Source organism: Poromitra crassiceps (genome assembly GCF_964638095.1).
Source record: "Poromitra crassiceps genome assembly, chromosome: 4".
NCBI classification, from domain to species: domain Eukaryota; kingdom Metazoa; phylum Chordata; class Actinopteri; order Beryciformes; family Melamphaidae; genus Poromitra; species Poromitra crassiceps.
In genome coordinates, this window is record NC_139626.1 from 8,215,809 (window position 1) to 8,240,440 (window position 24,632).

Sequence of the window (24,632 nt, forward strand, 5' to 3'; positions counted from 1 at the left end):
GGCTGACGGTTGTTTCACACAGGAATATGATTTTATACTGCCTTCCGGAGATTATTATATCTTTGGATCTGCGATTGGATGTCGGAGACATGTGAGACAGGTAGGAGAGCATTTTAAAAGCTCGACCCCCACTATGTTGAATCGGTGGCTACAGCCTTGCAGCCCCCCTTACCTAAAAGTACTTCCAGCGCCACTGTGTGACACTGATTCAGAGTGGATTGTAGAGGAACGGAGAACAGCGGAATATATGGGGCTAGGTCAGCAGCTCTATAATTCACTCTGTTGGTTGGTGGTTGGTCCACAAGCTTTAGTGGCCACAGTTTTCACGCTAGGAGGCTGAAATTTGGCATGGAGGTCAAGTGTGTGTGTGTCAAGGGGAGCGGTGGGATGGGGGGGGATTTCACAGTGGAGTGGATGACATCACAATGGAGTCAGAAATTTGCATATCTGGGGTCACAGCTATTACGAATTCACACTTGTTTTATTAAGGAGTTATCTGCAGTTGTGATCGTGAATAAAATGACACTTGTACATGCTGTATATCATATTTTTATGTCTAATCTCTTCTGAAAATCAAAGATGTCTATTCTATGTAAGTTAGGAAACAAACCTTTCTTTTACAAATCTTTCTGCACAAGACTGTTTTGCCATCACTGATTCCCTCTACAAGCTTTTTGAATGAAAGCTGCTCAACCAAGTAAAGGAGAAAGACTGAATATCCTCAATCACAAGTTCAAATACTAGTCTGACTACTTTTGTATTACTGCATTTAAAAAAAACTGCAACCCAAGCTGTTGGTTGTTTGGCTGGCTCTAGTATGATTAAAAACTCACAAATCTGTTCCAAGCTCTGCAGAATAATTCATTTGGTGTGCGTTTAAAGACTGTTTCCACTTGGTGGCAGTATTCACACAGTGCCATCTAGAAGCAACTATCATGAGTGAAGAAGAAGAGCAGCGCACACAATGCACTGCACGGCTGACAAGGGTTGTGTCTCCCAAATTTCCACGATAAATTTCCAATTCACAGGAAACTTGTGAAGAGGCAGCAGCGGAGCCGTGCTATTTTCCTCCGTGTATATTTGCACTCTGGATTTAGAGAACAATCGTTGAGCGGAAACCTCGGCGAGAGCCTTCAACTTCTCCTAAACATTGGATTATACAGTCACGGCTGCATGAAGGAGTTGCCCAGCCCAACGGGGGCTCGGCCGACACCCTCGTCAATGGAAATCGACACCGAGGCTTTAATATGCGGGCCTTGAATATTTTCTTTATAATGGAGGCGGAACGAAAGGACATTTGTGCGTGAAGAAGCAACATGTCTATATTGTACGGATGGATGGTCGCAAAACAGTTGCTGTATTTCCCCTGCTTCCTTTAAAAACATAGTTCCTTGTTTGTGGTTTAGCTAGCTAACAGATCGGCTAGCTAGCTACAGTGCTAACATTACGTCTTTCTTTTGATGTGATGCGATTTCAACCATTCGTATCGGCCCATCAACATTTGTCAGGAGAGAAAAAAAAATATTGTCCAGTCCGCTTAGCTGCAGAACATCGGTCATTTAATTTACTTTTCGGCTTGTCAGCATTTTTCAGACATGTTTGAAGAATATACGTTTATTCTTGAATTGCTGACTGAATATACTGTGATGTATTGAGTTAGCTATATACATGCTAATCGGCTATCCAAATGAGCTAAGGCTAATTGGCTAACAGTGGCTAGACACGGAGGAATCAACCCTGAGCTAGGTAGTAGCATAAACTACTACGCTAACTCAATCTAATTTTGGCTGCTGATAAGTAATTTTTTTAGATTGGTAATCATTAAAGGCAGTTTGCCTCAATAACTCTTCATATTTACACATTAATACGAAATCATGTCATGGTCACTCGAGTATTAATGCTGGATATCTTGAGTTATTGGCCTTGCTCACACTGGCTAGCGTTCTAATTTTGCTAACAGGCAAATTAATTTGTCAGCGTGTGCAGAAACCCTAGAAATTCTAGACATAAGGGTTGTATTGGGCAACACCAAGGCTGTTATAATTTTCATTTTGAAATCAATGTATTGGTAATTTGGTCTGCTTTGTCAACACAGACGTGTCTTTTTTTGTTTACATACGTATATTTGGTTGTCGGCTGTCTCTTGCTAGCTAGCGTTAGCTAACGATAGCCTTCTACGAGACACAATCAGCCATGTCCTGACATTTGGACATGTCATGAATGCGTTATAAATACTTCCGTGGGTCCAAGTTTGAGTTAAGATGCTCTGAAATGACACTAAAATTTCGCAGAAAGAAAGGAACTGATGCCAACATACTGTTCTCAAAGGACGCTAAATAATAGACACTGGTACAATTTACGCCATTTTAAACAGGGGCTCCTGCGGGCCTGTGTGGTGGTGGTTCGTTTGCGGTTTGGTGCCTTCGACCGGACCGGGACTTGAGTAAAGTGCCTTTGGTCTGACGAGTTGTTGAAGGGGGTGCGGGTGTCGATATGGAGGGTCCGAGCCGAAGCAGTGGATTCAGGCAGAGCCGACGGTCCCGTTCACAGCGTGACAGGGAGAGGCGGCGGAGGAGAGTGGACTTGGCCGAGCAGCGGGCCACATCCCTGTCCTCGGGCTCTGAGCGAGAGGCGTGTGGGACGAACTCTGTACTGGGTCCCGGTGGGAGAGACTGTCGGCCCTGGTTCGGGAGACACAGGCCTCCCCGCCGGAGGAAGAGAGAATCGGTGTCATGCGAGGAAGATATCATCGATGGTTTCGCAATTGCCAGCTTCATCAGCTTGGAGGCCCTGGAGGTAAACGTTCTCAGCTGGTTTCTGCTTTTCTCTCTTTTTTAACATCCAAGCCACAGTAGTGACACCACTTGTCATCCTTCATACAGGGCACTGGACAGCCTAGTTATTCACCACAATGGAAACCGAATGATGAGCCTTATTGTAAAGTGACAGGCAGCTGTAATTATCACAATCCAGTCTATGAAATGTAAAGGTATGATCGACAGATTTAAACTAAACGAGACATTATTATAGTTATTATTGTTGTTATTATTATTATTATTACAAAACTTTTACATCCATCAAATCGTGCCCCCTTCTGTCACGTCAAAGGTGTGAAAAGGCTGTAGATTAAACTCCATTCCACTCTGACACCATTACTTGTTTGGAGAAGGCAGTCCACTCAGCTTAGCCAGCCCCCCCCCACACACACACACACCCTGAAACATCCTGATGGCCTTTTGAAAGACCTTAATTATTCATGATCAAATACTTTAAGGTGTAGATGAGCTGCCAATTGGCTTTTCAGGGGAAACAAAACAACAAACCTATTAGAAAAAGTAAATGAGCTTAGGTGTCGATGATTCTACACAATCTACAGCACACCACAATATATTGGTTCGCTAATTGTTAAACTGTTTGTGATGGGTCTGCTTTTCAGGGCTCGTCATCACCTAATTATTTGACTTGATATGCTTTTGATACCAAACTATCTCACAGGGATGGAATATTATTGAGGCCCTCCATCAAGACAGGGCAAGAAACATGTGGCTTGGATTCCAAAAATCACCTGCCACCCTTATAAATTGACCAGACAATTGATTTGTTGAATAATGCTCGTTTACTTGTCAGTATCAATTGTCAATCTACCACCCACATCGAAAATTTGACAGCATTTGTCTGGTGGTAATTTTTCGCCATGCATTCAGAGCACAGCTTTAATGTAATTTCATCAGGTAAACATGTAGGCATGTGAAAAGAGCATGTTAAATCAGTATACTGTATATCAAAACAGGAGCTTGCTGAACAGCATACTAATATCAAAACCTGACAGATGCCAAATAAGACATAATTGGCATCTGATGAAGAGAATGTCACCTGTCATACTTAATCTACCTTCAGGTATGGAGGCTTGCAGTTGAATACAGCATACACACACACACACACACACACACACACACACACACACACACACACACACACACACAGACAGATTGATGGTTACATCCCAAGTGGCTGATAAGTTTTTCTGATACATTGTGGAAAAATCCAAAACATGGCACAAGAAAACTCAGCAGGCCAAACATAATAATGAAGAAGAAAGGAGCTTCTTGGATACTTGTAGCAAGTTTAATCATGAAGTAACTACATGTGTAACTGAGACAGTTTAACAAACCATGTCTTCATACATACACTGGGAGACACAGCACACACAAAATGCTGATACATTGTGGCAAGTTTAACATTCTCAATGAAGTGTTAAAGACAAAAGCAAAAATAAACAAAAAATCAGAAAGGTGGCCACATGCAAAATGACTTATCGAAAATGTTTGATAAGTTAGGCTTTATCCGTTTTACAGACTAGCTGTGTAGTATTTGTTGGGCCATCACTTGGTTTGTTTCTTTGACCTACAGTGAGTCCATCATTGTTTATTTTCCACTTGCAGGCAGCCAAGTATCAATGTTTTTCTTCTACAGTCGTCGCGAACAGAAATGGTCATCACAGTAAACCTTTCAGTGTTTTCCTGTTATTTTATGCAGTGCTTTTAATCATAATAAAATAATTACATCTAAAACATTAAGTGCATATTTTAGTTACTATGTATGTAAGTACTATGTAGTATGCTAAATTTCACATTTGTTCTACCAGCGGTGTAAATCTCCTTGCTGTGTAGCCACACCACTGTGAATGACGACAGAGGAAATACTGCATTTTATCTGACTGAGACAATCCAATCATCCAATCCAACCAGTCTACCAAACGGGATAATGAACCATGTGGCAACGCAAACATCCATTCTGTCAAGTTTACACAGTCATTGCAATTTCTACACTCAACTAACAACGGCAATTAAGACCGTTCCGGTTTGGAATATGTGCATGCTTGTTTCATGACTAGAAAGTGTTTACATTTTCATTCCAGCAAAAATGTACATTTACTAGACAGAAACAACCCCCTTTCCCCAGTAGGTTACCTGAACTCAATTCCTTTTCTCCGAAAACTCTCTGGAGGTTTGAAGAACTGCCTGGTTCACACACTTCACAAACGGTCTGTCTAGGCACAAGGAAAACTACAGGAATCAGGTCGATCAGGAAGTTCATCTACATTTAGCCTTTGGCCATTGGCGGCTGATGTACACGTCCGTGCATGTTATAGCTAAGTCAACATAGATATTTATTTGTATTTATTTTTCCCTCATCAGATGGACTGCTCTCTGAAGCCAAACCAGCGCGCCACTGACATGCTGGGAAGGAGGAACAAGGGGAAGAGAGGGCCAGAGGAGAACGGCGGAGGGCCGCTGTCGGAGCCCGAGGAAGGGGCCCCGCCCAGCTACTCCAGCAGCTGTTGGAACAAGAGTAGGAACAAGAGGAGAAAGATCGATGAAAAGGTGAAGCAATGGGACATGGCTCAGGCCTGGCGTTGCTTGAATGTTTTGGTTTGCTGTGCTCTTCATCTCGCACGTCCGATGCGGCTGATCATGCTATTGGAATAGTATTTGAAAATGACCTAGTGAGATTGGCTTACATAAACACACACTAGTGCATACACAATATAGCACATGTGATATGTAGAGGATGTTGCTTCTTTGAATGAAGCATGGCGATTGTTTTACAGCCAGACAAGATAACTTGACATCCATGTAATTTTCTTTCCCCTTAAATGTAAGTGATGTCAATTTTCCATTTACTTCTACAGTCTTTCTTAAGACCTGATTGAATACAATTAGACCTAATATTATTATTATATGTGTTACTATTCTTCTAGGGACTCCCTTTGGAGACTGGCTACATTGTAAGTTGCTTTTCTAATATAATTTAATAGCATCCGTCCCAGCACTGTGTTACACTTTTTACAAACTATAGTGAACATGATATGCTGTGATGTATCAATATCTGGCGCAGCGTTGTGCAGCATCTCTACAAACTGCTCTGAGCTCTTATCTTACTGGAAATCTTCCAGTGGGGTCCAACGCTGAGTGTTTTTCTTGTCTTTTTACAGTGTGACACTGAGAGTGATTCAGGAGACAAGGTGTGTATTGCTTTTTGCTTGTTATATCAAAATATTCCTGCTGGTTCAGGTTGGCACGTGGAGATTGATAAATGCCGAGGGGGGTAGACCGTAGGCACAGTTTTCTGTCGCGCGTTGGCTTGATAAATGAGGATCACTCACTGCTTTCTGTAAGCAACTTTCTAACCCCCGCTTGCTGAAAAATCAAATGTTAGTATTCTTCAAACTGATTTCTCTCTGAAAATCTCTCTGGAAATAAATGACCCGTCAAATTCTTAAAATAATTTGATGGGTAGTATGTAGAATGTCACATTTCCCATGACCTCAGGGCAGGGCTGTACGTAAACTTTTTTTGCACATAGCACTGGTGCTACGGAGGTTGATAGTTTTGTAGCACAGGCCATGAACTTATAGCACGCGTCCGCGGCGTATCAAATGTATGTTACCCTCTCTAAAAACAGGTCTGTGACTGGCAAAGGACAACAGTGTTGCATACAGGGCACACAACATCCAAAACTTAAAGGAGAATTCCGGTTCTTTACAACCTGGACCTTATTTCCAGCTTTAAATATGATTTTTAATTCACCCTGATAACTTCGCTTTGATAAACAAGCGCAGAAACGTTAATCTGTTCTGACCTGTGAGCTGAAAATGAGGGCATGTGAAATGCTTCTATTTATGTCCTGTATATAGCATATTTTCTGACACTCAGCGGCTCATATTCTTATCAGACAGACAATGAGAAAAATAACGATCTATTTACCTCAGTGGTTCGTCCACAGCCTGTTTGCTGTGTGTCACATTGGTAGAGATATAGAAGCTCCCATTCCACCTCTGCTCAGGTGTATTATTGCGGACTGGCTCAAATAAATACTGCACTAAACTCATAGCACAGACCAATGTTTTCATAGCACGTGCTACATACACTATGTAGCACGTGCTACATACACTATGTAGCACTGTACAGCCCTGGATGTAGGGTATAAGAAATAGGCACCTGATTTACTGTCTTTTATTGCATATATTATGTAAAGGATTGGTTCCCAAACCGTGGCGTCCGCAGGGCTCCACCCGGTGGTCCGCCAGAGACATATTAACCCTGAGGGGCTTGGACCGATTTTCGGAAAATTCGCGATATTCAGGAAATATCACAATTTAGAAAATTTGCTTTCAAAGGCTTTAGTGGGCTCAGTTTTAAAGCCAGTGACGTTTCTGGTATCGTATGAAACTAGAATATCTAAGGCATCGATGGGTACCAACCATGTCATGCTAGCTTGTCAGGAAGCTGAGTAAATAACACTCCAAATTTAGGCTAAATTCTGGCTAAATTTTGGCGAGGGGGAAAACATTTTTCAAAGGGGTCCTCTTTTTCACAGTCGTGTGTGCGTGCGTAACCAGTAGCCTCATTATTTAGCCTTTCTGATGGTTAAATCAGTCAATTTTATTTCATGTGGGCGAAAAGTGTTTGTATCCGCAGTGGAAGTGGTCCCCCGGAAATTTGGTTTGGTACATAGTGGAACTTGGTCTGAAAATTTGGGGAAACCCTGATGTAGAGCATCATTCTTACGGTATCTTTGTTTTGAATACCCCTACAGGCCTCTGACAATGACATGGATCCAGTGTTCACAGTCAGCACGAGGAAAGGTAAGAGAAATCCTGCACTCAGAAGGAAAGACTCCAGCTCACTGTTCTTCTGCTGTTTGATATTCATGCAACGATGGACTGATGTGTCAGTCAGTGGACCTTCATCATGCTATATTTACCGCAGGAGGTTATGTTTTTGTCCCGGTCTGTCTGGTTGTTTGTCATGAGGATATCTCAAAAAGTTATGAACGGATTTGCACAAAACTCTGCAGAAAGGTCATGGGCCAACTTAGAAGCGATCAACTTTCCACGCCCACTGGCCAAAGGGGGCACTGTAATGGCTGTGTTCAAACACAAAAAGGCTAAAAAGGTTGGTCATGGGCCAAGGCCGAACTGATGAACTGTCCACATCCGCTAGCCAAAAGGGGGTGTGACAATGGCTGTGGCCAATCGCAAAAAGTCACTTACAGTAACGTCCGCACGCATTCACGTAACAACACGAAAGTTTGCAGATAAGCAGGTCATGGACCAACTTAGAACTGATTAACTTTGCACACCCACTGGCCAAAAGGGATTGTGGCAGTGGTCGTGTCAGTTGACAGAAAGGCGCCTAGCTGGATTCACGTAACGCCACAAAACTTTTTGTTTTTGTTTTTTGCATGATTTAGCGGGGGGTTCCTATCTGGAGGAAACCCCCTGGCGAGCACGGGGAGAACATGCAAACTCAACACAGAAACTGATTAACTTTCCATGTCCTCTAGCCAAAAGGAGGCGTGGCAATGGGTAACATATGCATGCATTCTACCGAGTGCCCTCTAGCTAGATCTGTTTGCTTGACATCTTAAGGGGAAATTAGTAAGCAGGGTTTTATTTCTAATAATCGTGAGATAACTCGCTTATGAGAAGCACTCTCTGCGACCCTCCAGAAGCTCTATATTTTATTTCTACGTCAATATCCTCATATTGAGGTTGGAGAAAATGACATTTTCACTTTCTGCTGCTAGGGGTGGTAGCACCATCCATTATCTAAGGAGCTGCAGCAGGCAAGAGTTCTGGCTAGCGTTAGCTGGCAGCTGGCATCACAATGACATCGCTAACTAGCTTACTTTAATTTAATTAAACTAAATTGTAACGTATTGAATACATGCTATATCATTCTGTATCTAATTTTCATTGTGCCCCTAAAATTCTTTATGTGCTCCTTTTTCAACTTAGGAGCATAATGTGTGTTAAGAAATTACCAATATGTATGTGAAATGACAATGAAGGTAATGCTTAAAAACATATTATTGTGGCGCCAAAAGGTGTGGTGAAAAGATATGGGTGCACATAAATTATGTGCTGGTGCACCTAAATGAAAAAGTTAGGTGCACCACTGCACCAGTGCAACCAATGTAAAAAGTTAGTCTGGAGCCCTGAATAAGCACTCTCACACTGTCTATAGTATATTAGCTACAAATATTAAAATGATCAGGAAATAAAGAGGCAGTCGCAGTTGGCATACATGTTCATGTAAATTGATGCAATGTTTGGTATTCCAGGGTATGAGGTTAGTTACTCTTCTGTGCTTTTCCTGCGGGTCTCTGTGCTTCACCCAGAAGAATACATTTACACAAATGTCAAAACAACAAATCATGTTATTTTTTTTACAATGTAGACAAACAAATTTGGACCCCAAGGGCTATACCAAGTATGGCATACTCTATGTTGCACGCCTTTCTCTCTCTCTCTATATATATAATGTGTAGGAAAAGGAGAAATGTCCATTAAAATGAATTAAAGTCCTGTTCCCTTCTTTAGTAGTGGAGCCTACCCCAGTGAGCATGGCCACCTCCATGGGCAAGAGCTGCCCTCCTGTACCAGTCCGCTGCGGCGCCGTCTCCCGGCTGATGGTGACCCCGAGAGTATCGGGCCTGGAGCGCAGTCAGGAGAGAAGCCTGGAGCCGCCTTACCCAGAGCCCGTTTCTTCTTCTACCTCTTCTGCCCCCTTCTCTTGCCTGCCTTCCCACTCCACGGTCACGGCCTCGGCCACGGCCGCCCGGGCCAGCCAGCTCAACGGTAGCAGCAGCCTCCACAGCCGCCACAACCCCAGCCCCCCGCTCCCCAAACACAAGCCCTTCCTCACTTTCCCCGGACGACCTCACTCCATCTACAGCATGGGCATCAGCAACAGGTCTGTACCCCCCGAAGAGCGCATCCACACTGGACATCTTGTTGTTGTACATGGCAAATTCCACTTAACCAATTTTTTTTTTGGATTGGATAGAATTGGATTGCACTTAAAGGAAGGCTTTGCCGATTTTCAACCCGCTTTGTATCATTACAATGTGGGTAATATATTAACACTTTCAGTGCCACGGCCCTTGGGCAAAAGGTTGCTTGCTGTGCCACATAGGCCGCAATGCATTTTAAAACAGTCATATAATTTTTTTAATAATTACTATGTAAACACTGAACACGCACAAATAACGATGAGACTCTCTTCTATCACCTGCAAAAAAAAGTTTATTGATCCCATTTTCCGTTCTTTAGTTATGAGCCGGAGAAGATAGCCTGATTGAACGAAAAACATACCTTTTTTTCTACGAGCTGAGATAACGAGCCTTTTGTGAAATTAAACATTTCAAGCACATCTCTGACTCTGAAGCTAATTTTCTGATGTCTGGGTCTGTCTGGGTGAAGTGTATGCTGCTCTGCCTGCTCTCCGTGCTCCCCCCCCCCCCCCCCCCCCTCAACTGCACACGCCTCCTGGGTGTGTCTTATGTGTCTGGTGGCTCTCAGTCTCTGCTGAGTTTGCTGCGCACACACAGTGAATGGTGCGCGATATTCAGCTTTTTGGTTCCGCGTGTGTTTGTCACGGGCTGGCATGCTTCCAGTTCGGAATAATAATGCTGATTATGTGAATGTGCTGTTTGCAGCGTACATGAAGGTGCTCAGTTGTGACAGCGGATGCTGCTGCTCTGGGCACAGCTGGCGTTGTGCTCGTTGTGCTTCTGCACGTCGATGCATACGGACGGATGCGATGCGATTTCCTCCTTTTTCCCAGTGACTATTTCTGTGTGTTTGGCTCCTTTTTCTCTGATCAGGAGAGTGCTGTCGCCACCTAATGGGTTTGTAAAATAGGTTATCGACCTCCAATAGCTACAATATTGTTAGAGGCGACGTAAGAAGCTTAGATCGACACCCCCCCGTCAAAAAAACAATTTGGAGTTATGACGCCATTTGGCGTCGCTGGCACTGTACGGTAAATTTCTAATGACGCCATATGGCGTCGCTGGCACTGAACGTGTTAAGCAGATGGGCAGTGTTTACCTTCTCTATAAGTTTTTCGGCACCGAGAAATCCCAGTTTGTCTGCTTGCAGAAACTCCGCCCCGGGTCATTAAAGGATGGGTTTACCGATGGGGAATATGAATATATATTAATTCTTAAAAAATCTTAAATTTCGAATCCGTTGAAATTTTTGAAATTGCTTGTTCACAGCCAGAGAAAAAAAAAAATGGGCCAGGTGACGCGTTTCGACGCGAAACGCGTCACCTGGCCCAATTTTTTTTTTTTTTTTTTTTTTTTTTTTTTTTCATTTATTTTTTTCTCTGGCTGTGAACAAGCAATTTCAAAAATTTCAACGGATTCGAAATTTAAGATTTTTTAAGAATTAATATATATTCATATTCCCCATCGGTAAACCCATCCTTTAACACTTGTGAATCGATGCGATTCTCCGTGGATGTGCGTATTCAGAAAGAAATCACACCCAGGTGTTGAAGTAAGCGGTGCAAGTGTGCAGGTCCCACATTTGCGGGTCCCATCCTTCTCCTCCACTCCCCTCTCTCCGACACTGTGTCCGCGTGTATCGAGCCGCTCTCTCCATAGCATGCCAAAGTCTTGCCTGTGTGTGTGTGTGCGTGCGTGCGTGCGTGACCGGTTTTGAAACGCCCTCATCTTCGAGACAAGACGCTCTCTACGCCCGTGTCTCTGTGGCAAAATATCGTCCACAAACACACACAGTCACTTATAGAAGCAGCCGCTCCGCTTAAAAATAAAAAAATAAACGATCTGGAGTTCAAACCGATGCCATCGAGCAGAACGTCTGTTCCCTTCTATCTCAGAATGATGTGTTTTGAGACGGAAGTGCCTGGAATCAACTGCAGAGCTCTCGGGGCAAGAGAGCACGAAGAGGTAAACACTGCCCATCTGCTTATATTAGCTACCAAGCGGGTTGAAAATCTGCAAAGCCTTCTTTTAATTGATCGAGGGCAATGGAAATTAATTTTTCACACTTTTCTTTCTTTTTAGGAACGGCACCTCAGTCAAACCTCCGTCGTCTGCTTCATCTGCTGCATCCTCCTCGTCCTCCATGCGTCCCCCCACTCCCTCCACCAGTATGTCGCTGTCCCTCATGAGAGGCTCAGGATCCTCAGGGCCCCTCCGGCCCCCGTCTCGAGCCGGTTCCGGGGCCCTGTTCACTTCCTCTCCTGGCCTGCCTCCCCCTCCCCCTCTGCTGCAAGTCCCTAGCCACTCAACAGCTGCAGGTACAGTCACAGCTACTTCTCTCCGCTCTTCACCAATTATTACAGCAGTTGCTCTGTTTCAGCCGTTCAAGTGAACACAATGATTTGTTAGCCTTTTGTCACTCTGTAAACACAAAACTATAAACCAAACTCTGACTTCCTCCGGAGGTTACCGGAGTGCGTTTTGCTCCAGGCCACGCTAGGTGCTGCGCTGCGTTTGCACATTGTGAGCATCACACGCTAACTGTGTGTTTGTCAGGTGCATATGAGAAAGTTATTTAGTGATGAAATATCACTGCAAGTCAGCTGGCATATGCACCAAATGTATTTATTCCATTCATTGCAAAAATATATACTGTATATGCTGCATGCTCATCAGTATCGGATTTCAAGATGGGTTAATCTTGTCTCTGGTCATTTCTAAATGTCATTATTTTTTTGATGAATATGGGCTCAATTGTTGCCAAATTATCTCATAAGCTAGTGTTTACTTTCAGGCTATTGTAATGAATTCAGTGATCAGCTGATCTGTGATTTTAATCTTAAGTAATGTTTCACTGAAGAAAAATGTAAGTGTGAGTGGAATGTGCTTTAGGAAAATATTGCCGTAGAGATCCAGAACAATATCCTCTTGTAACAGAAAGGAACTGAATTCATTCTCTGTCCTCTAACTGAAAGTTGTCCTTCCTTAAAGTTTGGCTTATTTAAAAAGGCTTCATCTGATGATGGGCCTTATTCTCACTGTTAAAAGCCATTTCATTTCTTCATTATATGCTTCTCCAAGTTAAATGCCACTAAAATTATCTTGGCTTTGTTGTTGTAACTAAAAATCCCTCTCCTTTTTTTCCTGATACCGTCACCCTCGACTACAGACCAGGATTTGCTGCGTCAAAATTTGAACTCCCACTTCTTGGCCTCACAAGAGCGCGAAGGCAGACGCAGCGTCCCCGGGGCTGAGAACAACGCGGCCGGCGCGGGCCGCTCCACTCCTGGAGGTCCGTCGGCATCGAGCTCCACTCCGGGCTCCTCGGGCAGGACGTCCCAGAACCAGCCCAGCATCCAGCCCCTGGCCTTCCAGTTCCACCAGCACAACCACCAGCACCAGCACACGCACACGCACCAACACTTCACACCCTTCCTGCACCCGACGGCTACAGCGCCACCTCTGGTGAGATGCTCTTTGCTGTTGTGAAAATCTGATGTCTGAAGTCACTTACGTGGAATTCCAGTGTGGCTGGAATCTAGACTGCATTTCAGTTTAGAAATGTTTTAATTCCACACGCTCTCTTCTGTCTTTTAGTTTGATAAGTATGCAGGCAAAATGGACGGGCTGTACCGACACACTGTGAGTACTTTGTGTAATCTTGTTCTGAGTATTTAGTAGGTGGTGATAATGTACCGATTAGCAGGTTACAGGATACAAGAAGAAGACAGAGAAAGCACTCCATTAACCCATTGATACCTGATGCAGCATTTGCGTGTATATCCCTCATTTGTGTGTGTATCCCTTTAAGACCGCGAACCGTGTGACGCGGTTCACGGTCTTAAAGGGATACACACACAAATGCTGCATCAGGTATCAATGGGTTAAGGACAAACACTCAATTATTTCACTGATCAAATACCAAACTTGCAAACAGCAATGATTTAATCAAATAGGATAGGAAGGAGCTGTACATATGAGCAGTACGTCAGTGGTCACTCAGCATCACTGTGTGTGTGTGTGTGTGTGTGTGTGTGTGTGTGTGTGTGTGACATGGTAGTTCTTCCCACAGTACCCCCCACCCTCCGTGCCGGGTATCCAGCCTGTGATTCCTCCCAATGGGCCTTTTGGTTCCTTGCAAGGAGCCTTTCAGCCAAAGGTGAGAACAACTGTCTGTCCGTCCATATCGGTTACCAGACAAAATGACGCTACCAACATATAAAGCCCCTGACACACCAAGCCGACAGTCGGCCGTCGGCCATGTCTGGCCGTCTTGTCGCTCTAGTCTGCTTTGACGGCGGCATGTCGGCTGCATTTCCGGTCGTGGTGAGAGAAATCACTCTGATTGGCTGGTCAGGGGTAGAGAAATCACTCTGATTGGCTGGTCAGGGGTAGAGAAATCACTCTGATTGGCTGGTCAGGGGTAGAGAAATCACTCCGATTGGCTGGTCAGGGGTAATCTCACCTGTTGATTCCAATCCACGGATATTTTCACGACGACGACATGCCTTTGGGAAAATCCCTCGAGTCTCTCGCGGCATGATATTGCCCATTTAGTGCCGTTTCTCCTTATTTCTCCACCTCTGCCTCTTCCTTTCAGCAAAAGACCAGACAAGCGCTGACAAACGCCAGTGTCATTTTGCAACTTTTTATCAGACACATTCTCAATTAGAAGTAGCTATCTTACGAAGCCGTTTAAGTGAGCGAAATGCTAGGCAAACGCTACTTTGTATTTAATGTTTCACGAATGATTGTACATGCCCTGTGTGTATATGTGTGCGATGACGCCACCTGCTGTATGTCGTCTCGAATGCCCAAGACAAATGTCTCCTAACGGAGACAATTAAGGCTAATCTAATCAGTTCTCACGCAGGCGCAGAACATACAGTACGTGCTAGTTGCCCGTCGGCTGTTGTGTTTGCGGTTGTGTTCAAATGCAACTTTTTTGGGAGACAGGAGACGTGCGGTGACGTATCTTGTCGGCATCTAGTTGCCGCTAGTTCCTTTCAGGTGTTTTCGGTGTGTCCGCGACCTTAAGGCATAAATGTAATGAAAACAAGCAGAGGGTGCCCATGAGCCCATGAGCAAGTGCCATTGAATGCGAGATGTTGATCTGCTCTAGGCGTGTTGGCTGGTGCGTTGTGGCTGATGTGGTGTGCTGCTGTGTTTTGACAGCCTCTTGTCCCTCAGGGAACGGGTCCCGAGATGAACGCACGTCTTGGGGTCGTGCCCCACCACCTGCAGCCCAAAGACCCCAGGGTAAGGACGGCATGCTTTTAGAGCCTGTGGTACTTTCAGACAAGTTCAGATCAGACCTCGAAATGTGTCCTTTGTTTTGTGTATGGATGTACTGATGTGCACATAACCAGTTTAGGCCATTAAGTGCTGCAAAATGGGCCCGAGTGTGTAGTCAGTCAGAGCAGTAACGGTGCAAAACTATTCCTGATCAAGAGTGAAACATGTCGATTAAAAAGTGGTTTTGCAATTCTGTTCTCTCGTAGCTAACTGATCCATTTGGGACATCGTTGAAAATCAGTAATGTAAGCAAAAACAGATGTTTTTGAATCCCTTGGCTCCTTCAAACTTTCATTCTGTGATACTTTTCTCACTGCTTCACTTCACTCTTTGCACTAATCTCACTCCTAATCTTGACTGCTACTGGTCCAATCAATGCCCTTGCACACCAAGTTAGATATTTCAGAACCATAATTGTATTTATGTATGTGCTTGTTCTCTCCCCAAATGGTTTTCTTGTATTCCTACTTATGCACTTTCCACTGACGTCCTTCTTTATGTCCCTGAACATATACTGAGCATCACTAAGTAACCTTATCTTCAGCCGGAAAAACCCCAACCTTGTGGAGAGGCTAAACAAGATATTTCCGTGCAACAGAAAGCACATCTGACTCTGTGTGCAAAGGCTTTTTAGACTAAAGTCTTCAAATGCAAAATCCCTGGTCTAGCATAGTAAATCTGCTGATTTTTGTCTCGTACAGAAACCAGGAAAATGGTGTGCTATGCATGTACATGTGGCCTGGATGATTTTAAGCCATCAGAAAAAAGTAAAGGTAAGTTTTACTTTTGGTGTGTGATATACAATAGTTGTAGATTTCAGTGGTCATATTAGGTGAATATCATCAGAAAATTGATCTCTCCCTGTGAGACATTGTTTTTATCTATTGTTTTGTATTTTATGTATCAATAAATATGGGTCCAGGTGTCGCCTGGACCCTTCTTCTACTTGGATAAATACAATTAATAACAATAATAATAATAATGATGATAATATAAAAAGGCTACTTATTCCTTCTGAAAACAACTTCCAACACATACTACTTAGTCTTAGGTGATAAAGACTGTGTTGCACAGTTGATTTCACTACTGTTGACAAAATGTACTTTCGTCGCTTTGGATAAAAGCGTCTGAAATGAAATGACGTAATGTAATAAAACTGAAAAGTTGTTGCTCACATTTCTCTTGACAATTTGGCCCTAAAGCTCAGAGAACCCACTCATGATAAATTATCTCACTACTATAACACGGCGGTGCACAATTGCTCAAGCGGCGCGAGAAATAAGCGTGTGATGTTTCTAGTATAATTTAACAGAAAGAAAAATAACTAACAGTTAAACTCTTAAATGCTAATTATTTTATACTGTATATTTGGAAAACAGACCTTTTTGAGATGCAAGTTTCTCAACCAACAGCAGCACAATGATCAATAAATATCAAATCAAGCAGGAAGTGTGTAGGTTGAATTTTTTTATTAAAGCAGTGTGAACCATACATTTACAAATTTCAGCTGCAACTTTGTGATGAACCACATCCATAATGGTCATAATCTTTACAATCACGTCACAAGATGCTTTTTTCCTGGATTTTCTGTGCAAATGCTGCCTTACTGTTGCCGACTAGTGTCTGAAAACCCTTTGATTGTACAATGTTGTTTTAGTGGTTTACAGAATTTTGCATGACATCATACATATCTTTCCCACTCACCCACCCCTTCCTCTTTCCACACCAATCCTCATGCGCATAAAAAGAAATGCACAGTTGGCAGAGAATGGCTCAAACAGAGTTGCATGACCCTTGAATGATATGCCAGGGTTTAATTAATAATTAACTTATTAACTCGGCCAATTAATTCTCCATTTCTCTCAGCTGATGCAGGCTGATCCTCACAAGCTGGACTTCCGCAATGAGCTGCTGGCCCGTCTTCCTGGCGCTGGGGGCCTCGGCCCTCTGGGGCCCCTCGGAGGAGCCATGCCTCCAACACATGACCTGACCAGACCTGCCAGTCTGTTCTCAGCCACAGGTGCGTCCTTAGACAGCACCGTTTTTGCATCTAAATAACAGGAAATTAACGGAAATTTCCGTTTAATGCTGAAATATACTTCTGAGTCCGCCTCCACTTCCAGCCTTGCCGGCGGCAGCTGGTCCTATATACGGTACTCAGGGGAGTCCCCAGCAAAATGAGCAAATTGTGTGATTTCACTAGGATTTCAATGACTAGAAGTTAGCCCAAGGAGAGAATGTAGTGCATATACTTGGTAATAGCTTTCACTCTCTCCTGTTATCTCCCCATCTATATCATATTATACTTGCGCAGTTCACGTCAGCTCGTCAAGTCACATTTTCAAGGAGCTGCACGCAGGCTGCGACGGCAGGCTTGCCGACCGCGGCACACCCCGGAAGTATGTCAAGGCCTTAAGTCGTGATTTAGACAGAATTTGAGTAATTGTATAACGAACATGCATGTGTTTGATGACAAAATGGATGCTATTCTACCTTTCTAATCTAGCCTTCTTTATCTTTTTTAATTTTAGTTGTATTTTTTTCAGGGGTTTATTTCTTCACATATGATTCTGATTAACTTCGAAGAGAGCATATTAATTCCTTCCTTTACCTTCCGTCATTACCTACTTTTTGATTTGTCCTGTCCTCACTTCCCCGAGGTTTGACACATGCTGCAGCATTGTTATCCCGAGTCACAGTATGAAGTGAGGTTTGACACAGGCTCCAGCATTGTTATCCCGAGTCACAGTATGAAGTGAGGTTTGACACATGCTGCAGCATTGCTATCCCGAGTCACAGTATGAAGTGAGGTTTGACACATGCTGCAGCATTGCTATCCCGAGTCACAGTATGAAGTGAGGTTTGACACATGCTGCAGCATTGCTATCCCGAGTCACAGTATGAAGCGAGGTTTGACACATGCTGCAGCATTGCTATCCCGAGTCACAGTATGAAGCGAGGTTTGACACAGGCTGCAGCATTGCTATCCCGAGTCACAGTATGAAGCGAGGTTTGACACATGCTGCAGCATTGCTATCCCGAGTCACAGTATGAAGTGAGGTTTGACACAGGCTGCAGCATTGCTATCCCGAGTCACAGTATGAAGTGAGGTTTGACACAGGCTGCAGCATTGCTATCCCGAGTCACAGTATGAAGTGCGCAGTAGCTCCATGCTCTTGATTTGAGTCGTCATGTTTTTTTTTCGCACCTTCTTCCTCTCAGGTGGAGTCAATCCGTCCTCAACTCCTTTCATCCCTCCATCGACGCCCCACTCCTCTTTCCTCGCACCACAGGCACACTTGGGTAAGAGTGGCGTCGAAAGGCACATCTGTATGCCACTTGCACCTCCAACCAATATCTGTCACTTTGAATCACCCACTCAGTATTTCCTGAAAGCTATGCAAAGCCAGATTGATAACTTGTCTTATTTATGACTAGTGGTGACCCCAAATAGTCAACGATTCATTTGAACGAGCCTGATTCGACTGGCAATTTCACAGTCGAATAGTCGCAAAATGTGGTCATGAAAGAAGGATCATTCCATTCCGGCTATATAGGGGTGCTGAATGTCTAATCATCATCATCATAAAAGAGAACAAGTGGGCTCTGTTTGTTTCAGTTTTTGTCCCACTGATGATGTCACAATGTCTGACATCAGTGACATGACATCATCAGTGATGATGATCTCACTGATGTCATAGACGATCATGTCACAATGTTTATTATCAGTGATGCTCACAATTGCCCTGCAGCTCGCATACGCAGCTCAGCTGCTGCGTGGCACACGAGCGACTAGGAATCGAGCGTGCCTAGTTTTACATAAGATTACTTGGTTTCTCCCGATAGATCATGATATATCCTGTTTTGGTATAGGTTATGAGCCTATTAATACCATAAAACCAAGTCCCACAAACAAACAAATCAAGAGAGAAAATCTTAATTCCAATGGATTTTCTGATTGCCAGATATTCTTATAAAAATAAGAAAAGAATAGTCGAATATTCGTATTGAACAGCCAAATCCGATTCGACTGACAGAATTCTGAGTCGGGAACAGCCCTATTTATAACTTCAGCTATTCATTTGCTCTAATGATCATATAAAATATGATATGATATAACATGCTTTGACTTTTGCTGACAAAAAAGTATCTATGTTATTGGTGGAGGGAAGGTCTTCCATAAGCCTGAACATAGGATATAACTGTATGTAGCCAGAAGTGAAGTGCAGCTTTCAGCATGCAATAGTTCAGATGTTTATGTCCATGTGTTTGCATCATATTGAAGTCATGCAGAAGCTTCAGCAGATAATACCTGTGTAGGATTGTGACGTTTGTTTTATGTCATGTTTTAGATCCATATGGCCGGTCGCCACCGTTTACCCCGCTGGGAGCCCTGGGTTCTGGTGCCTTCGGTGGTCTTGGCAGCCCAACACTGGGTCAGGATCACACTACCTCTCTTGAAACACAAGAGTTTGTCTTCAGTCCCATTGCATTTTTGTTTTTAACAGTTGAATCCTTACTGGGCGTTCACACCGGACGTGATTTCGCAAATTCATGCGGCGACATGACGTGCAAAGTCAATACAAACACGCGAGCAGAGGCCGTTTTGCCCCCGGTGGCACGAATGAAGCTAAATTTCACGGTCAGATTCGTGAAGGAGCAAAGCTTCTGCACACCTAAAAATGACATAATTGACAAAAATCATCTCATGACATCACTGGTGTTGTCATAGGTGCATCGGAGGAGGGTAAACCCAGACCTGCCAACCTGCACGCATTTTTCATACCATGCACGCATTTTGGCATCAAAGTACTACGCAAAATGGCGTTGATGCCTGGTAACTCAATGGTGCACATGCAATATCTAAGCGCGTCCTGTGTTGTGAATCCTACTGCACCCTGTGCTGTGGCGATAATCTGACCAATCCAATCAACCAAAGGAATGAGTCAAGCCAATCGGAGGCAGAGGAGGGCAGGTCATGACTTTCAACAGCCTTCAACTGTATGCTCTTGCCGTGGGCATGTAAACAGTTGTTTTTTTCCCGCCTCTCAAACATGGCTGCTGCGGTCTTCACAAACGTCCACAGCTTTTGGATAAAGCGGATGCACAGAGCGAAATATGGAATGACTTTGCTTAATGCCAGGGCGAGCCCACAAGACACAACACAGCCCGTCTGTAAACGATGTTTCAAAACTACGCAGGTGAAGGGAGCAACCCGTCCAACTTGGCCAAACATCCCGACTTGTTCAAAGAGCGCCAGGTCAGCGAATGTGATAACGCCAGTAACATAATTACATGCCCTCAAGTCAAACCAGTGTTATTTTGTGACAAGTGAACTTTTTTCATCTCAGAGTTTAACAAGGCAAGTAAGGCAATGTGCTTAGTCGCAGTGCATACCAGCATATATCAGCATAGCAAGCATCCTTTGTTTAAATACATCGTTGGTCAGTGCTCAAAAGCACAAGGCATTTAAGCAACCTGAATTCTTGCAAAAGGGTGAAAGTTGGTGATTAAAATAGGCATTGACATTGTCAAAAGAAATATATAGCCTATGTATACAGTATATTTGGTATATATATATATATATACATATATACATATATACACATACATATATACTGTACATGCATATATACACACATATATGGACGCATATGATGCGGCCGGTGTGTGGTACTCAAACTATTTCCCCAAGGTTGGCAGGTCTGGAAAACCCGACTAATGAAGGTCTCGGGACCGAAACGTTATTCTTTCTGTTAAATAAACCTTTAGCATTTATTTTAGAGTTATTTTCTTTTCATTTGGAAACCGTGTGCGGGAGTTATTTTCTTTTCATTTGGAAACCGTGTGCGGGAGTTATTTTCTTTTCATTTGGAGACCGTGTGCGGGAGTTATTTTCTTTTCACAGCGAGATTCATGACACAAAATTCGCCCATTTGCTCGAGTTGAAATTTTTCAACTTGAGTGAATAATTCACACGATTTTCGCTCTTGGTGTGAGATTGCTTTGTGAGAGTTACTTTCGAAAAGTTCTGGAAGTACAATGCAAAAGTACTTGTTCAGACAAAAAAAAGGATACATGTTGGCTTGATTTTATCTGCTCTATCATGAACTAGCCTTTGTATTCAAGCTTTTTAATCTTTTGAAGAGTGGTTTGGATTCGGTGTTTTGATTATACCTATTCAGACATTTTACATGTAAACTTTTTTTTTTCCGTCAGCAGCAAGCTCTGTGTTTGGCCATAAGGACTCTCCAGCCGGTGTGGTCGGGGGCTTACCTACCCCCAACCACCATGACCCATGGAACCGGCACCTGCATGGTGGCCCGTCTGGGTTCCCTGCTGGCCCCAGCTGGGCTAAAGGGGCAGACAAGAGGGACGAGAGGGACCGAGGGAAGGAGGCAGAGAGGAGAGACATCCCTCACATCAAGGATGAAAAAGACAGGTACAACATTCAACCGCTTCACTCCTTTGAAGTGCAGTATTTTAATATTGGCTTTAAATTAAAGTTCTGAAGTCACTGTAAAGCACCGTGTCCAGTGCCTATAATGCCTCTATAAAATGGCAGTTGAAACAATGTAGATGTTCAATAAATCTTGATGTACTTGTTGTATTTATTACCATGCAACATAGTTCTTGAACAGTAGCAAAAGCACATGCTTGCTGAGTGACACAAGTACTAGTATAACTGATATAAGTAGGTGTGCATTTATCAGGTATTTAACATCAACTTCTGTCTTAGCCAATTACAAATGCGGACTGGAGCCATCTGTTTTACAAGATATGACCATGTACATATGACTTTGTTTTGCAGAGACAATATGCTGTATGGCCGGCAACCTGTGAGAATGTCTCCAGTCGCTCCTGCCTTCAAGCCCCGCAGTAGCACCCCGGTCTCCCACATCAATGGCCACAGCAGCAGTGCCCTGGGAGGGAGCGGCGGCCCTATCGAGGACCTGACACGCAGCTTAAGCAGGGACAGAGACCGCGAGCGAGACAGAGACGGGGACAAGAGGCCAATGCCAACAATGTCTTCGAGGGGGCCTCCGCTTGGCCCTTCATCTTTAGTCGCAGATAGGGACAGACCCCGGTCTTCCTCGTCCTCTGTGCTCACCACTCCTCCGCCCTCCAACCGCTCGGCGCCATCTCCCTTGGACCTATACTCCCGCACACAGGTTCCCCCTACAGCACACACCCTCCACAGCGAACCCTCACACTCCTCCTCCCAAAGAGACAACAGCCTCCCAGCTTCCTCCTCGGCGTCTGCCACTGTCACTTCTCTGTCTCAGGGCAAGAAGTCTGACCGGACCACAACCCCCGTTCCAAAACCTCCCATGCTCCTCCTCCCGCCGGTTAAAGTCAAAGAGGAGCGCAAAGAGGAGCCGGAGCACATCCCCATCACCCTGCAGTCTCATCCGGCGCCCGGCCATAGCTTCGACCGCCCCAACAGCCATCCCCACCACCATAGCTCCGGTACCCCTTCCTCTTCCATGTCACTGACTCCCACTCCCGTGGGTGTTCCCATCCCCCCGCCCACTCCACACCCACCTTCCCACCATCACCACCTTTCCATGCTGGAGCGCAATAGAGTCATCGAGGCGTACCTGGGCTCGCAGGCTGGAGGAGGGATAGTCGTGGGTCCGGGAGGTGAACGGTTCGCCCATGGTCCACACCACCAGGGACCCTCTCAGGCACACAGCTTTAGCTGGGACCCCTGGAGGGAGATGATAGCCCAGCAGCAACAGCAGCAGCGTCGGGAGGCTATGGCACTGCGGTCAGAACATCACCTGGCACTGCGCTCCGAACCCCATCTGGCGCGGCTGCTCCAGCACCAACACACCCAGCGCTTCCTGGAGGCCGAGAGGGCCGCGGCCATAGCGGCGGCGGCAGCAGCCAACAACCATCACCACCCTCAGACGTCTACCTCTTCTGCCTCCAACTCTGCTGTCCGCCAGGAGTTCGGCCTGATGGCCCATCACTTTGACCGCCCTCCTCACCCGGGAGGTGGTCTGATGGACGAGGAGCAGCGTGCTCAGATCCTGAGGGAAGACTTTGAGCGTGCCCACTACTTTAGGATGCACCCGCACCAGCACCCGCACCTTTCCGCCGGCTCCCACCACCACCTCCAGAACCCCTCGCACGCCGCCGCCGCCGCCGCCCACCTGGAGCAGCTTCACCCTGGCCTTCTCGCCCACTCGCTCCCTCCGGGAGCCGCTGCCCAGCACCACGCGGGCCTTTACACCCGTCTGGGACCGCTACACGCACACCACGTGCCCAACGGCATCCTGGCAAAGACCCCCGCCGGCTTGGTGGGAGCTCTGTCGGTGGGGGCGCCGCCTCCCCTCATTCCGTCCGTGACCAGCCGCTCGTCCACCCCTCCCCGCAGCTCCCGGCTCGCGGGGCCCGGTGAGCTGGCACTGTACAGCGCCCACAAAGACGGAGAGTCCAGATAGTACAGGGACAACACTGGAGGAGATCAAGGGAAATGTCAGGATCACTGTGTGCTGCTCTCAACCTGCCCCCCCCTGTCCCCCCCCCCCCCCCCCTCACAAACTACTCAATTCAACCCACCCAGTCACACAACCAAACATGGTTTCAGCCATCCCCCAAAAAGGGCAACCGTGATTGGCTGGGAGATGACAGTAGGGAGGGAAATGCAAGACTTATCAGTGTGACTCAGAATATCCCCAATGGTTCTATCAGTGCAATTTTTTAAAGGTACATGGTTTCTGTGCATCCTTGTGTATTTTTATTTGATATTGGCTGTTGGTTATTACAGTGCTCTATTGCGAAAGCTGTATGAAGAGGCAGAGGACAACTTATTATTTTATTTCGGCAGGTGAATTATGATCCATGCTTTTAAGCAAGCCTTTTCCGGGTGGATTGGAAATGATTTCCAGAGGGATCTGCACTTTTCAGAACACATTAAGAGATCATTTGCTTGGTTTAAAACTCATGGGATATTATAAGATCATTTGCTTGGTTTAAAACTCATGGGATATTATAAAGCTCTCCTCTGCATAAATCAAGGCTGATTCTGTATTGTGGATGAGGGCTGAAGAAATACATTGGTAAAGGGTTTCTCTCTGTTCTGTTTTGGCGTCTTTTTGTCATTGTGAAAAGACAGATTACTGACAAAACCTATGAACTAATGAAGATCAGTGAGCATCTGTACCTCAGTTCTCCGCTTCACCCAAAAAACCAACCCCAAACCCTTAACTTCACCACTTCTGTGATGAGATTCTCCACCCTTTTTGTTATTTTTTATTTTTGTCAAAGGATAAATGGCGATATGGACTGCGCTACGCTGTGGGTGGAGACAATATTTTAGAACTTCCTGTAACTGTTTCCCATTCTCCTCTTGACTCAGTATATGAGCAGGACCAGATTATAGTAGTATAGTGAAATTGCCTTTGTAATTATTCTTAACATTAATTATCTTCTATAATAATAAATATATTCACTGTTATGTTATTTGTCATTGTTTCAGGTATCAACCAGTACTCTGTCCCCAGGTAGTAGGCTAATACGTTGTTTCA

The 24,632-nt window shown here is 44.7% G+C and overlaps 1 protein-coding gene across 3 annotated transcripts; it reads left to right on the forward strand.

Moving 5' to 3' along the window:
- The first annotated feature begins 981 nt into the window (after nucleotides 1-981).
- Nucleotides 982-24,182, forward strand: fbrs (fibrosin). 3 transcript variants are annotated; one of them, XM_083634858.1, is made up of 18 exons: nucleotides 982-2,796; nucleotides 5,199-5,384; nucleotides 5,762-5,788; nucleotides 5,996-6,025; nucleotides 7,600-7,648; nucleotides 9,389-9,761; nucleotides 11,884-12,119; nucleotides 12,971-13,266; nucleotides 13,399-13,443; nucleotides 13,862-13,960; nucleotides 14,992-15,060; nucleotides 15,303-15,341; nucleotides 15,798-15,869; nucleotides 16,963-17,116; nucleotides 18,319-18,399; nucleotides 19,449-19,532; nucleotides 21,316-21,538; nucleotides 21,908-24,182. In XM_083634858.1, the coding sequence occupies exons 1-18, from the start codon at nucleotides 2,494-2,496 to the stop codon at nucleotides 23,544-23,546; spliced, it is 4,005 nt and encodes a 1,334-aa protein (XP_083490984.1). In that variant the 5' UTR covers nucleotides 982-2,493; the 3' UTR covers nucleotides 23,547-24,182. The 3 variants fall into 3 exon arrangements, with proteins under 3 accessions (XP_083490984.1, XP_083490985.1, XP_083490986.1); XM_083634859.1 differs by having other exon boundaries at nucleotides 21,319-21,538; XM_083634860.1 differs by lacking the exon at nucleotides 15,303-15,341.
- The last annotated feature ends 450 nt before the right edge of the window (nucleotides 24,183-24,632 follow it).